This window comes from Eleutherodactylus coqui, chromosome 1, assembly GCF_035609145.1.
Source record: "Eleutherodactylus coqui strain aEleCoq1 chromosome 1, aEleCoq1.hap1, whole genome shotgun sequence".
NCBI classification, from domain to species: domain Eukaryota; kingdom Metazoa; phylum Chordata; class Amphibia; order Anura; family Eleutherodactylidae; genus Eleutherodactylus; species Eleutherodactylus coqui.
The window spans coordinates 213,984,454-213,999,731 of record NC_089837.1 but is presented as its reverse complement, the minus strand read 5'-3'; the positions used below and the strand labels follow the sequence as shown (position 1 = coordinate 213,999,731).

The 15,278-nt window shown below is 40.5% G+C and overlaps 1 protein-coding gene across 6 annotated transcripts in view; it reads right to left on the bottom strand.

The window, feature by feature from the left end:
- Nucleotides 1-15,278, bottom strand: part of NHSL1 (NHS like 1) — a 186,281-nt gene that overhangs the window by 31,824 nt on the left and 139,179 nt on the right. For 5 of the 6 annotated variants that reach the window (XM_066605505.1, XM_066605507.1, XM_066605506.1 and 2 more), the window contains exon 2: nt 3,909-4,061. In XM_066605505.1, coding sequence (XP_066461602.1) covers nt 3,909-4,061 — 153 coding nt within the window. Of the gene's footprint in view, nt 1-3,908; nt 4,062-9,330; nt 9,600-15,278 lie in introns of those variants that run through there. The other variant, XM_066605509.1, reaches the window with a different exon arrangement.

Here is a 15,278-nt window from a genome sequence, read left to right as displayed (position 1 = left end):
TAGCAGTTTATTCCAATTTATTTAGATCGTTAGAATTGATTTGTTGGGGGTAAAATTCCTAAATTGTACAAAAATGTAAATTTATTGTACATGTGGATTGTACAATGGTCCATAATAGGCACTCTGGGTGTGGTGTTCTATGGGTATATAATTGGCATAGGGCACAGTGACTGGAGTGCAAGTCCTCAAAAATTCTACATCTGCTCCAGTTCATTTGGCCACAAATCTATATATTTAAACAGGTGTAGCTTATACTGAAATCGTGTGTAGTTGCTTAAGGTATGTCTCTTGAAATGAATGAATACATGTGAATGACTTATTACACTAAGTAAAACATGGGGTAGAGAACTGCATATATTCATCAGCAGACTGATCTTATTCACACATGATTTAGCAGAGGGCAGTCTGGGGCATGTCACATAATAAAAAGATTCATAACAGCTACTCTTTCATGGTCCGACCCGAGCAGTGAAGAACTGCCACCTTCAGTCTTGGCTCCACTGCCAAAAATCTACGGGAATGAGCTTAACACAATGGAAAGTCAGAGTTGACAGATGAACATGGAGTTCACTGCCAGTCTTCAAACTCCTGCTTTGGCTCCACATCTAAGCTACATAAACCAAACTGACAGGTGGCTTTGGTCCCCCTTCCTCCCCGCACTGAATATTATCAGTGGCGACCAATCTTAGAAACCCCCCATTTCCTATCACTGCTCTGGTATTTCCTCATCAAAAACATGCTACCCCATTAGTGCTTATATCACCGCTTGCCAAAAAAATATAGAAAACCAAGCAGCACACATAAGCCTGCCATACATTGTCTATAGAGAAACTATGTATTTAATTGCTTTCTGCGAAAAGGTTTGGATAATTCCAATTTGTACAACCATAGTCAAGCATTGTGTCACAAATCTTCAGTTCATAATGGAAAAAAACGTATTTGTGAAGTTTTTGTAACGACGCTCTTAGACTGGGCTCACTTATACAAATTATATCCAGCCGGTTGTTTTATGTCTGAGTTAGACACGTCTGATGATATTTTTGTCTATTTTGTGCACAGGTCTGGTGTCCATAGCTAGGCAGAAAAATTCTGCTTTTATTGTCCCGTGCAGAGATGCCCATCAGCACAACTGGTGCGTAGGATGCCAAAACTGCTCCCATAGGAAAGCATGGGATCAGTTCTGTACCATGACGGAAGGAAAGAACACCGGATTGCTGGACTCAAGTGAAGGGGGCCTTACTCTGCTCTGGTGGGAAGGAGGACCTGAGTATGGTTGTAAGGACTAGGATTACCTTCATTACCAGGTAACAGTTAACTCCGTGTTGATGCATACTCTTCTCTAAAGCTGACCATAGATGGACGAGTTCAAATCGTTAGTAAAGGAACATAACTGCTAATTCCTTCCCATCGCTTCCGATATTATTGCTGTGGTCTCTTGTTTTATTGATGTGAAATTTTAAAATTGGCACATTTATCACTGAAATGGGAGAGAAATATGAAAGCTGGACCTCTACTTTGTATAGTAACAAAATGACCGTATTTTTCGCTCTATAAGACGCACCCATGGTTTGCTAGCACAATCAAGAGTTTGTTTGTACGACTGCTATTTAGTTTGCGTGATCAAATGTGTTAAACTCGTGATCGCGCCGGTAACCTTGAATTTCAGTACGTTTGCTCTATAAGACACACTGACTTTCCCGCCCCCGTTTTGGAGGGAAGAAAAGTGCGTCTTATAGAGCCAAAAATACGGTTCTTACACTGTCTGTAGTAATCGATGTTTATGGCTGGAGCGTTAATCATTGTTATTTCTGTAGCCACCTTAAGAGCTCCTCCACAATGGCAATCGCAATTTTGCCGTGAGAAAAAAAAAATCACAATTTTGCTCGTGAGATGTCTGAGCGTTGCCAAGGCTTTTTCTTGCAAAAACATTGCTACCACTTGTGATTTTCTTGCAACAGACAATAGGAGTTTCTAATGTTAGGTTTGTGTATTACGATGCAATAAAAAAAAGAAGGCTCCATAGGGAAACAAAAAGCGCAGAAAGATAGGACATGCTACGATTTTTTTTCACTCCACATCGCATGAGTGAAAACATCGCAAATGAGAATGAAACCATTGAAAATGATTGGTTTCTTAATTGTGCGTTTTCACTCCCTCTCGCATCGCTCAAAAAAAGCACAATTTGAAGGCACACTTAGGATGTTGCTGAACAACATTGTCTGTTTTCCTCCTGTTAATTCTACCATGTGATTCCAACTTTGACAGATTTTGTAAAATAATACTTTTTTGGTTTCACAATAGTATTAAAATTACTTATAACTGCACCATTGTGATCAAAAATGACAAATCCAGCTGTCCATCATAAATACTCCTTAGCAGATATACTTGTAGACCCAAATCTGTATTTCCTTCGAGAAATGTGTTGTGTCACACTTTGAAAACACCAAAGGAGATAAGCCATATGTGTTTCTAAGGACACAGTATATGGATCAGACGGGATTTCCTAAAGTTATTATATGTTACCATGGTGACAGGCGTCATACATGTTGAAAAAAGAGGAGCATCTGGGCAGACCTGACGGCGACTCCTCTACCTCATGGAGAACTTGCTCTTAAATTCCAGCCCCTCAATGTAATGTAAGATTAGGAGTAAGACAGCATAAGCTTTTAAGCAGGATTAGTATCCCTAGCGCTGAGACCAATCATATAAACCTATGCACCAGTGAGATATTCATTATATTTTCTGCCAGCTACACGTGTTAAAGACATTTAAAACCTAAATGGGACCTTTATTCTTCAGTCAACCGCAATATACATAACTCAATATCAGCGGGCTTATTCAACTCGGATTTTAACAAGCTTGAATCAAATACAGAAGCTTTCATGTTTAGAATAACTAATACATACATTCCATGTTGTGGAAGGAACTATTACGATGGTTGGTCTGGATGGGCAGTAGGTCTAACACAGAGGTAATATGGCTAGGAAATCATAATAAAAATAAAGGAAGTCCACAGATGATGAGAAAAATGCGCTGCCAACAGACACCCGCTCAACTCATTGGCCAGGGTACCGAGTGGCGGACCCCAGCCAATCAATTATTGAAGACCTATTCTGAGGATAGGTTATAAATAGTATTTGCCTGGAAAACCCCTTTAATGTATATGTCCAGTCAGAACATATTCTGTGCTTCATAGAAAATTTGCTGCGGTAACCTATGCATGCCGCATAGACATCTCTCCTCCTACCACCTAGGTGGCTGAGGCTGGCAGATTCCTGACCCCTTCCTACTTGAGTTTGCCCCACTTGTGGCTGATTTGGGGCCACTTTGTAATTTTTTCTAGGGCCACTTTGGGTTTACAATCCGCCCCAGATATACAGCATGCAAGATGTAATTGCTGTACGCAAGATTTCGCACTAGATTGAGACATGTCTGATTGCATTCATTTCCAATTTCTAACCGTTTGGTCATTGTTATTTCATTAATAATAATACTAATAGCATGCATATAAGGGCTCAGTCATATATGTCTATGGGATTTTCATTTGGATTTTGTCTGTTTGTTCCGTTTTTGAAGCAGAAAAATGGAATGCACAGGAATTTAACCATTTCTGTATTTACCCAAATGATTTCACTGGAAAAAAACTAGAATGTTTTAAGTTTGATTCAATTCTGTTTCTTAAATAGAACAGATAGCGCTGCAGACTGCACTATTTGTTCCGTTAAAAAAAAAACAGAACCATAATGGAACTGAATCAAACTGCAAGCATTCAATGGGGGGAAAAAAACAGGAAAACTTAAATCCTTTTGAATTTTGTTTTTCTACTCAAAAAATGGAACAGCCAGATGGAATTCCAACAGACATCCCTTACAAAGATGTGAGCAAGCTCTAAGTAGCAAAGTTTGTACCTCGCAGAACTGTTTTCAGGTTGACTTTGGCTTGCCTGTGCAGATCTTCTACGCACGCAGGTCTGGATGATGGAAGGAAGACATTTTCCTGTTGATGCCAAGATGCCGTGTAATGGACTGTCCATTTACTTTCATCATCTAGATTGGAAACCGCTACAAATGAGAAAAAAAAATCTTTGCTTAGATACTGAACACAAAGCACTGCGAATAAACACATTTAAATTGAAGAAAACTGTATTGTTAAGTTTTACATATTATTACAGATCATATGTTAGCACAAAATAAGATGCAGATTGTGCAATACCGTATTTACATCAGATAAGGTAACACATTACTTGTTTTCTGTATAAAGGTGCCTATATACCTGCTGTGCCTCCAGCTCCACCACTGGTTACAAAAGCACGTTCTGGGACCCATATTCCTGAAGTCCTACATGTGATGCCCATCCCCGCAGCATGACTGAAGAAGGGGTTCGCCCCGAAACGTGTATCCTATGCTGGTTTTTAATATACTCAATAAAAGAGAAGTTGGATATTATATCCTATCGTCCCACTATCTTTTCTGGAGAGTTGCGCCTATCCACCAGTCGTAATAGCGGTTTGTTGAGCAAGCTGTTCCTTCCAATCCCCCAGCCCATACACATTCAACTCAGCTCAGTGTGCATGTATTCTGAATAGGGATAGAGGAGAAAGCCCCTGTCAGACATCGGTGGTGGTGACCTAGCTCCGTTCAGAATAAAGGGATCGGAGTTGATATCCAACTTGCCCATCTCTACTTTCCTCCAACACCATTTGTCAGAAGAAGGTCAGACTGCCTCCATATACATCGTCAGTTCCATCAAAACCGGCAGCCACTATTTTATTTCTCTTATGTGTATGGGAGCTTTAAAGCCAAGCATGCACATCAGATTGCTGGCGGCTATCTCTCCTGACCCCCATAATTCTGCATGTTTAGCTGATGGGGATAGTAGAACTGGCAGACTGCTCTGGCAACAGATTATCCCCCAGGGGGACATAGGGTTGGGCATGTTGAAATCCAAACTGTCTGGTTCTTCTTTCCCCAATATCTGATGACTGACACATTGCCGTATACACATTAGCGCTTTGTCATGCCAAATTTATGATCAACCAACAATAATCTAATAGTTTTGAAAGCGACCCGTTTGCTTGAATGTGTTTTATGTAAGTGTCTAGATATGATTCTGCATCTTCCGAGCTGGCATTCTGCTTGAGGAAGCTGATAAATGAAGACGCAGCTGGCACCTTGTCCATGATGTGGCTGGCAACACGGGCTACTGAGCCGTGTCAAATATTTGACCTACAGCATATGGCTTATTTTCAAATTAATGGCCCTGGTAAGTGAGATATAAGTACTCAGCAATTCTGTTCACTTCGTCAAGGTTAAAGTTTCCTAAAGAATTATCTATGAGATGAATATGAAAAATACAGAATCCTAAATACATTTATTTAATTTGCTTTTCAATAGAGATGAGCGAATATACTCGTTTCGAGTAATGACTCGATCGAGCACCGCGATTTTCAAGTACTTCCGTACTCGGGTGAAAAGATTCGGGGGGCGCCGGGGGAGCGGGGGGTAGCAGCGGGGAACAGGGGGAGCCCTCTCTCTCTCCCTCTCCCCCCCACTCCCCGCTGCAACCCCCCACTCACCCACGGCGCCCCCCAAATCTTTTCGCCCGAGTACGGAAGTACTTGAAAATCGCGGCGCTCAGGCGAAAAAGGGGCGTGGCCGAGTAGGTTCGCTCATCTCTACTTTTCAAATCTTGAGATGCTGAAATCCTAAAAGGCTGGATCACTGATAGAAAACATTCAATAATGTAGTAATATATGCTCCTACCTGCTATATATGTAAGCTACAAATAAAACTAGGCAAAAGGTAATGAAAGAGGAAATTAACTAGCTAGCAGAAAGAAGTTGGATAATTAATACAATTACACACTAATACTTAGATTAGCAGGATTAAGTGATGGAAGTGAGTTAACCTCCATTTGCCTTTATTCTACATGCGAGAAAAATGGGACACGATTTTGTATTAATCCTAGCGCTTGTTAAATCCTCCGATTCTGTGAAAAATAGTCAAAATTCAGAATGTCATTAAAATTAGCTGGACCTGTCATGTAGAATCCAAATGCCGTTAAATCTAATTGCTCCACAGAGTATTTACTGTATTTACACTGAATTACATTTCAAGACAAGGCACGCCATCTGCTAGCAAATATGTATTTTATCTGATCGACAAGCAATATTAAACATGCAGCAACCATCTTCCTGAATAAAGGGCAGCCTTATAAGCAGAGCACTTCTAATATCTATGTAACAATCAACCAGGGTGCTGGCATGGATATACAGAAGCATAAACTAGCCATATCATCCCAAGAGGCAAGTGTCAGGTGCAGGCAGCTAGTGACAATGGAAGCTGCAGTGCCGCCATATGGGTACGGAAATATCATACTGCAGATATGAACACGTGCTAAAGCCAGAGCCTGCAGGAGATTTACTGGTGAGTCGAGTGTAGTCTACTGACAAATAACTAGCTAATTACTAGCTAGAGTTTCCATCCATCTGCACAAGGTAGCTACAAGCTAATCCACGTTTTACGATAGGGTTAGGTCGTGCCCCTATTCATCAAGTAGCCGGCTGGTTGTAAAGTTGAAGCAGTTTTTTTTCAGTCATCAAAGGAAAATGTTATTGTGTTCAGTCAATAAAGTGCTTGAGGTTATAATTTAGGATTCAACTATAGGATCAATTAGTCAAACAACCATAGCAGGGCCATAAGTAATGTTCAGGACTGGTGGACATCTCAGAGGAGCCTCTAATGAGGAAGAACTAGACAGAAAATTTATATTAAGTATAAGTGTGTGCTGTACTTCTGTCTATGGTAAGGTAGGAACTGGTACATCACCAAAAGTCAACTTTGAAGTAACTTATATAGTCATTTTTTACAACATTCTAGTTAAAGATTCTAGACGTAATGACGTAAATTGACCATCAATACTGATGACCCAGTTAAATAGGCCTGTAGAGTATTTGTAAATAGATAGATATTCACTCTTCTTCCTAAATCCCATCATATTTATATATATTTCACAACTAAATGTGTATATACATATGATTCCTCCTTATTTGAAATCACTTTATCTAAAGTAGTCTTATATTCTATACGGCCACACTAATAACTAACTAGTCACCTGAACAATAATCAGATGGATGGTATCTATTCATGCATATCTAGCTTTAGGGTAGCACATATTACTATGGATACCCTACCAGCTAATTGTCGATATTCTGAATGCTGTTTTGTATCAAGGTCAAACATGGCATGCTATTTAACACGAATGACAAACTAGAGTGCGAACAGCATTGGCTCTAATGCAAGTCTCCTAGAACTAGATTTATGGGAGCATTAGCTCCATTGCAAGCTTACTACAACTAGGGATATCTGTGGACATCAGTTACATAGCAAGTCTACTACAAGAAGATTAGCGGTGGCTGGACACCATATTTTAGAGGGGAAAAGGCTGCAGTTTTTGTGGCAGTTTTTTTTTACCAAAAAAACTTTGTGAAACCACCTTTATGTAAAAATTAGCTAGCATACTACATTAAGGAATTGTGTGAAACTTAGCTTAATTGCATGCTTACTACAACTACAGATTTTGGCCTCTTTCACACGAGTGTATGCGTTTTTGCGTTCTCTCAACGGCATGAATGGCCGTTTTTTTTGCGATCATGGCCAGTGTTTTCTCGCCCATTCACACGACCAGGAAGCAACGTTTTTAGTGAAAAAATACTTCGCACCCTGGAAAACCCTCTATCTTGAAAAATCCTTGGGATGCCTTCCAATGCATATATAGAGGCACCTGTAAGATTTTCGCAACTTTGGCCGCTGCTAAAATGCCTCCCCCTCCCTTTTTTTTTGCAGCTCCCATAGGAGTCTATGAGAGCCGCCACCGTATATCGGGCAAAAAATAGTCCGAGAACTATCCTTTAAGCCACCATATATACGCCGGACGTATTTCGGTGGCGTATGGTCTGTTTTGGACGGTCCGACGTATTTACGAAAACCAATGGCTCAGATGGTCGCGTATATCGGTCGGCCATAAAAGCGTTGCCGTTTATGTGCTCATGTGAATGACGCTTTCTGCTGACATTGTGTCTGCATATATTCTAGTTCATTATACTCACTAGATGACTGATATTCGATAGGTACCCAATGAATTGTAAAGGTTACTGCACATAGCTTTCAAGGTTGTACGACTTCTAGAAATCAATTTGAATCAAAACTGATCTTTGGTATCAATAACGTACAGTAAACTGTATAAAATGCTTTATACCATATGTAAAAACAGGTTATCTATATGTAACCAGCACAACAAGGAGGAATGTGATATATAGCTTGTAGAATGACGCTCAGCCCTTGGCAACCGAGGTTAAATGGGTGTAAAACACAGATGCCTATACAGTTCACCATTACAACCCCAAGACCATAATCATGGTCTCTATTTCTTTAAAGACCTCAAGTAAGACCCAAGATATCACCAGTAAGCACATTAATGATGATATGAAGTGTTTGTTCCAAGCTCTTATGTCTCTTGTGGTGCACTGAACCATAGTAACAACTCTGCCGCATGTGCTCATTGTCAGTAAAGCCTTCGGTAGCATGCTGCTTCGAGCGCTATTGTTCAATAACTTGTGCTTAGGGAGGTTCTCAAAACAGATCTGTAGGCTAAGCTAGCCGCATTACAAATTCTAATTCAACAAAGCTTTTCATGGGCACGCTGAGAGATTGGAGCACAGCCTGCAAATTAATTCCATCTATTAGTTATCTCTATGGAGTATGCTTCACAGTCTAGAAGCCCAACTCCCAAAGACTCTCTTACTATTAAAGCAAAAGATTCAATGAAAGCCTCAGTACATATGGATAAATAGTGGTACAAAATTAGGTATGTGAGCATTAGTGGGCACATATGAAATAATGTAACAAACTATAAATTAACGTGGTCAGCCATTTCATTGACTGTGCGATTAAAACACAACATAGACCATATCCATGCCAATGATCACAAAAACCCTAATCTAAACCATAATAAATAAAATGTAGTGCTAGAATGCTGCCAAAACGATCCAGAAAATATATGCATTTAGAATAACAATTCCATCTACTAAACATTAACCAAAAGAGTTCAACACAGAAATGTGTATCCAGAGAAAAACGATGGGAAAGTGCAAGGTGGAGCAAACACATGACACTGACAGCAAATCCTGTGATCTGCATTGTCTATTCCAAAACATTATCGAAATAAGAATCCGAGTCACTTGACAAGGGCATATATCCAAGACCACGCCATTATTGATGAAGTCTTCTAAAAAGTCCCACAAGCCAGAGCACATTGAAAAGGAATACTTACTCTTCTTCTTAAACAGACTGATGAGTGACTTCAGCTTAGTGTTGATGAACACAACCATTTCTGAGGAGCTTCAAAGATAAAAGCCCATAGAGAACTTGCAGGTGCATCAAAGTTCTGTGTCCACAACTCTGCACTGATGAGTCTTCTAGTTGTTACTCTTGTAGCATTACAGCCTAAAACTTGCTGGTAAGCCTTGACCCCGAAAATCCTTTTCCATAGTATAATCTCCGAGTCAGAAGAGCAGATGTGGGAAAAAGATGCTTAGAAGTGAAGACCTGAGCCAAGCCTTAGCTCACTTGTGCTTCAGACTTTCTGCCTCATTGCGTCTTCTCCCCCCCCCTCCCTTCTCCTCTCCGAAGATTGTCATCTCCCTTGCACTATCCCCCACCTTTCCACCAACCGCTGAGTTCTGCCAGTTAGATACTGAAGTTCCAGAGCTCAAGCACAGGGCTCAGCATTCTGAAAGGGGTTGTATTGGCTTTCAGCTATTGTTATTCAAACACGCCCCTACCATCCTGAAACCCATGCTCTGAAACCAGTAGCACTTTGTCTGCTCTCCGGGGCTATAAAGAGATGATTGCTGATTTGTAGATGTCTGTTGATTCTATGTCATCGTAGAGCTATCATTTACATTACTTTTCGTTTTTACTAATTATAGAGTATAGTCATCTTCAAAGATTGACTTCTCCGAAAGAACGTTAGTAGTCCTTAAGTTAAAACCATTTAAAGCAATGGATGGTGCTAAACAGTCAGGTGCATTGTCTGCAAATCCCATTAATGAAGAGAGAGATCTATTTCACCAGTTGTGAACCAGTTTTGGAGAGTAAAGGAAGTAGTCTAACAAGTATTCAAATCATAACATATCATTTTAACCATGCTGCTTCTTTTTAAATTGACAAACTAAAAAAAAAACTAAAATGTTTTACAGAACGTTTTTGTTTCGATTCTTACATTAACTGTACAGTATTTCATAAACTATATATAAATGTGCCCTGAAGGTGGATCTGTAGACTACATGTCATTGGCATTACCCGATTTGAGATTATTGCTACAAATGAACTCCAATTTTTGAACATATTTGATGCCACTCAGATATTGTACATGCAATGGCTTCCCAGACAAAAACAAGGAGGGATCTCAAGGTCAACCAAGTAGACCCATTATGGGAAGTGCAAAGTATTTGGTGCATAGCTGAACATTCTGGAACAATAGAGGCTTTTCTTTCCCATCACTCACTGGGAAGTGAGGAATTAGGAAGAAGATGACATTATGTTATCTGCCCAAAATGTGATGCTTCTATTTTAATTATAATATGATAACAAAAACTTTTTCTCCACTCTTGTTATATAGAAAGTATAAAAATGTACGTCCCTAAAGACGATACATGCACAACTATTTCTCCTACAGAAAATATTTCTAATGCAATCAAGTATTTAAAACTAATGATAAATACTGTAATAGCAGCAAAAATGACAAGCAAATGAGAATAATTCTAAGTGTAATCATTTTTCTCAAACGGCGCATTGGCAGGAAAGAACGATTTTGTCACCACAGATACAAAAATCATCAAGTGTTTTATTCTGAAGACAGCATGCGAATACTTAATGGTGCTGTTGCCTAACTGCATTGGTAATCTCATACACATTTTCTCTTCTCCCACCCATCACCCCCTTCCTACATTCACATTTCACATTTCCACATGACCTGTTCAATGCAGCCATCTGGGGCAAACACTTCCACAATCACACACAGGATGCCTGCAGCCGGCCCATATTAAAATGCTAATTGACCCAGAAACATTGCAGTCCGGAGGGGATCCAGCAAGTTGCTATGTACAAGTACACCTTACATGCATAGCAACAGCAATTAACTGAAGGTCAGGTGGTTTTGGTAGCGAAGATAGAACGGGACATTTATGTTGCTGCAGTAATAGCACTTAGGCAGTGTGTAGATAGATAGATAGATAGAGATATGAGTACAATACACATTTATTTTATATCTATCTATCTATCTATCTATCTATCTATCTATATATATATATATATAGAGAGAGAGAGAGAGATATGAGTATACACATTTTATATATATATATATATATATATATATATATATATATATATAAAATACATCGTAAATTAACTCAAATTCAGATAAATAAAGCAAATTCTTAGAAACTGTTGCCAAAAATAACCTATATAATTCATTAATTAACTTCATTATTTTAATCTAGCTTATTTCCCACCCTGAATGGCATCTTATGCAATGTGTATAGGCAACAAAACACAGACTTGGCACATCCATCTGCTTCTTTATTGCAAATGTCAAAGGTTGACAAAGACCTCTTTCATATCAAACCAACCCCCCTGTTTATTTTAAATGTGGACCATCTCATGCCTCCTCCAAATGACAGCTCACAAGGGCTGCAGTGAAGGGAGCGTATGATAAGGAGACACTGGCATACTTATCAGTATGCACATGCACAATCAATTCAGTCCATTCTGTGCACTGCGGTAGTAAAGATATACAGCAGCTTTCGTAGGCTTGTTCACACTGGGCAATTATTGTTAGGTTTTGGTACTTTCCAAACAATCGTAACCATAATTGTCCGATGTAAATGCACAAAAACTATCAATGCTGAGTGATAAAACGGTTGTTCATCATTGATCCAACCTGGTTGGGCATGCATAAAAACCACTGTCAACGGTATCGGTAAATACTGCTTGCATCGACATTTAGACTGCCCAGAGCACTGTTCTCGGGAAAGATGCCACTAGACCATCGATGACACTGCTGGTAGGGAGCAGAGACTCTTCTCCGATTATGGTGGTGCCAAAAAAATGTCTTAAATGATTTTCAAACACCAATCTTTTGTGGCTGGTTGGGAAATCCCTCAAAGATCAGCAGATATCATGAGAGGAAGCCATGTCCGACTATACAATTTCCCTGCAGATGAATGGTCAACCGTGTGATATACAGACAGGCCCTGTACACCAAAGCTGCTCTCATCCTGACTAATAGAGGAAGATGCCAATTTGGTGGAACTCATCTAATGGGCAAATGAACTGTGATCTTTTTTTTAACAAGGCAACCTCTATAACAGGGTTTTCTGGTTTAGGAAAAACCCATTTTGAATTAATAGACCGGGGCCCCTATTCATAGTCTTCCTCAGCCAGAGCGAAGAGATTTGATTTTAATGAAAACTGTATAAAATGTTTCATTTCATCTGTGCTTGCATTGCAGGAAAATTGAAGACTGACATTACTGCTGGGTTCCCCCACATTTTTCAATTGATTGCTGGTGTTCCTTTCATTAGGATATAATGCAATCTAATTATTGTTGGGATTGTCCAAAATAGAGTGTTGGTTGGTTTCTGTAACTTGGTTGGAGTGCGGGGCAAATCGGGAGAACATACAAACTCCAGGCAGATGTTGTCCTTGGTAGGACTTTAACCCAGGATCCCAGGACTGCAAGGCAACAGTACTAGCCACAGAACCACCATAATTTCAGTAACTCAATAAATAATTTCCTAATGTCCTGAGATCTGGTTCTTACACAGTCAAGAAGTGTAGTATTGAACTGTACAAATGCTGATCGCTGAGTAAACTTACAGCACACGATTTAGCCATCATTGGCGTTTGCTGGCAACTGAATGATAGGATTTCTGCCTTTGCGTATAGTAATTGATTATACACAGACAAGCACGGGGTGGTCACGTCAGAGATGAAAATTACATTGTGTTCCAATTTGATTGGAGCTGTGTTTAATTAACAAAGGCAGCAGGAAAGGTTATGTGTCCTTTAAATGTCAATGGAACAAATTTATGGACTGTAAATGATATAGCCTGGTAGAGGTGGCGCACTGTCAAGTGGTGAGAAGAGTAAAGATGTTCTTCTCCTCCACATCCCGTTATACGATCCACAGGATGTGAAATTTATCACTATTTAGACACAACAGCTACTGTGTAGAACCTACTGTAAATGCAAGAAGATGTCTTCCTAGCATTAGGGGAAAACAAACAACTGTCTCTAAAAGACCAAGTTACCTGGGATTTCCATATCACACTTATACAAAAGAGACATCGACAAAAGGGGTGGAGTGGGTCATAAGCCAATGTAGACTTGCAAATGAGAGTCACCAACCAGCACCAAAGATATGATTGGGAGATAGAAAATTGCTCCTGATGATATAATTACTTTTAGATTGCATATGTAGTTTTCAGGACTGTGTTAATAACGTGTATTGGAATGAACATGGGACATTCTCTAATTTCTCATATACTGTGTGTTTTAATTTGATCCCCACACTCAGTGACCACAGCTACAAAAGTTGCTCTGTTACATGTAGCATGGGCATGAATAAGGAATCCAGGGAACAACCTGTGCCTACTTCACTGCACAAACCTGAAGAGCCTCTTAAACAGAACACAGGAGGTTTATAAAGACCAGCTCCAGTGATGGAGAAATTAGGCTTCAATAGGGATAAGTGGTTCTTTTTAACCCTAAAGTGGTTCTCTGCAATGTGTGACAATAAAACTATGGGGGACTTTTAGAAAACAGTTTCTGGCATAAAAAAATATCAAACCTTTGTGCAAAGCTTGCCTATGCAAAAATATTGCAACTTTTGGCAGTTTGTGTTGTTAGCTGCTACTTTTCTGAAAGGGGAGAGGCTTGTCAAGGGGGTAATGGTCACCGTGGATAGACACATTTATGTGCAATTTACTCCAAAAACTGATGCAAATTATACCAGAAATGTACGGCAGGTGGGACCAAGATGTGCTTAGTATATGAAGAGATGTGCAGTACTGGTGTATCTTGTCTCCACCAGAGTTATGGGTGGACACATGGGCTGGCCTGCCGGAGCTAGAGGGAACGCCCACAGCTCCAGATTGGCTGCCGGATATACACCTGCACCGAGCTGAGCTGCCTTCCACTGTGCTAACCTGCAGCAACTATGTTTGCAGCTCTACCATCATCCTTTCCCCTCCCGGATACTGTCACTGTTGCAGCCGCAGTCCCTTTTTCCCTCTTGGCTCCTGCGCTGACAGTCAGCCCCATGGACTGCCATCGGCTCCATGCTGCAGCAGCAGGGACGCCAGCGATCGTAGTGCCATCGGAGTTGTAGGGTAGTTTCACACTTGAGCCAGGTCTTCCCCTTTCCTGCTCTGTTTGAGGAGCAGGAAAGGGGAATCACCGTGGCCAAACGGCTCAGGACAGAACTAAACATTGCCAAACAGTCCCCATTGACTATAACAGGGGCCGTTCAGTTTCTGCTCAGCTGCCTGGCTTTTAGCCAGAAGAAAAAGCGCTACTTATTTTGAGCTGGATTTGCGTCGGAACCTCCAACTGGAACCACCCTCAAGTAATCTTTTCCACTGGCAGTCTCATTGTGCATGTAGGATGAATGCAGGGCCAGATCATACAACCTCTTGTAATGGTAGTTATAGTAAGGACTATGTTATTAACTCACATAGGTGAAGAGTATGCTTTAGCATATATCTATGTGCAAGGATTAATGCAGGGTAAAGCAGGAGGCCTGACGAGGACAAAAGATTTTAATTCATGGAATGGTTTGTTTGATTCCAACTGATGGAAAAAATCAATGTAGCAATCAGTGTGAATGAACCTTCAACCCTAAGAAACAGGAAATCAATTAGGTTTTAGCCTCCTCGTCCAAGATATACAGTTTGTACAAATTTGCTAAATGGAAGACAAGTTAAAGGGGTTGTCCCGCGCCGAAACGGGTTTTTTTTTTTTTCAACCCCCCCCCCGTTCGGCGCGAGACAACCCCGATGCAGGGAGGTAAAGAAAGCTCACCGGAGCGCTTACCTTAATCCCCGCGCTCCGGTGACTTCTCTACTCACCGCTGAAGATGGCCTCTTCCTCCGTGGACCGCAGCTCTTCTGTGCGGTCCACTGCCGATTCCAGCCTCCTGATTGGCTGGAATCGGCA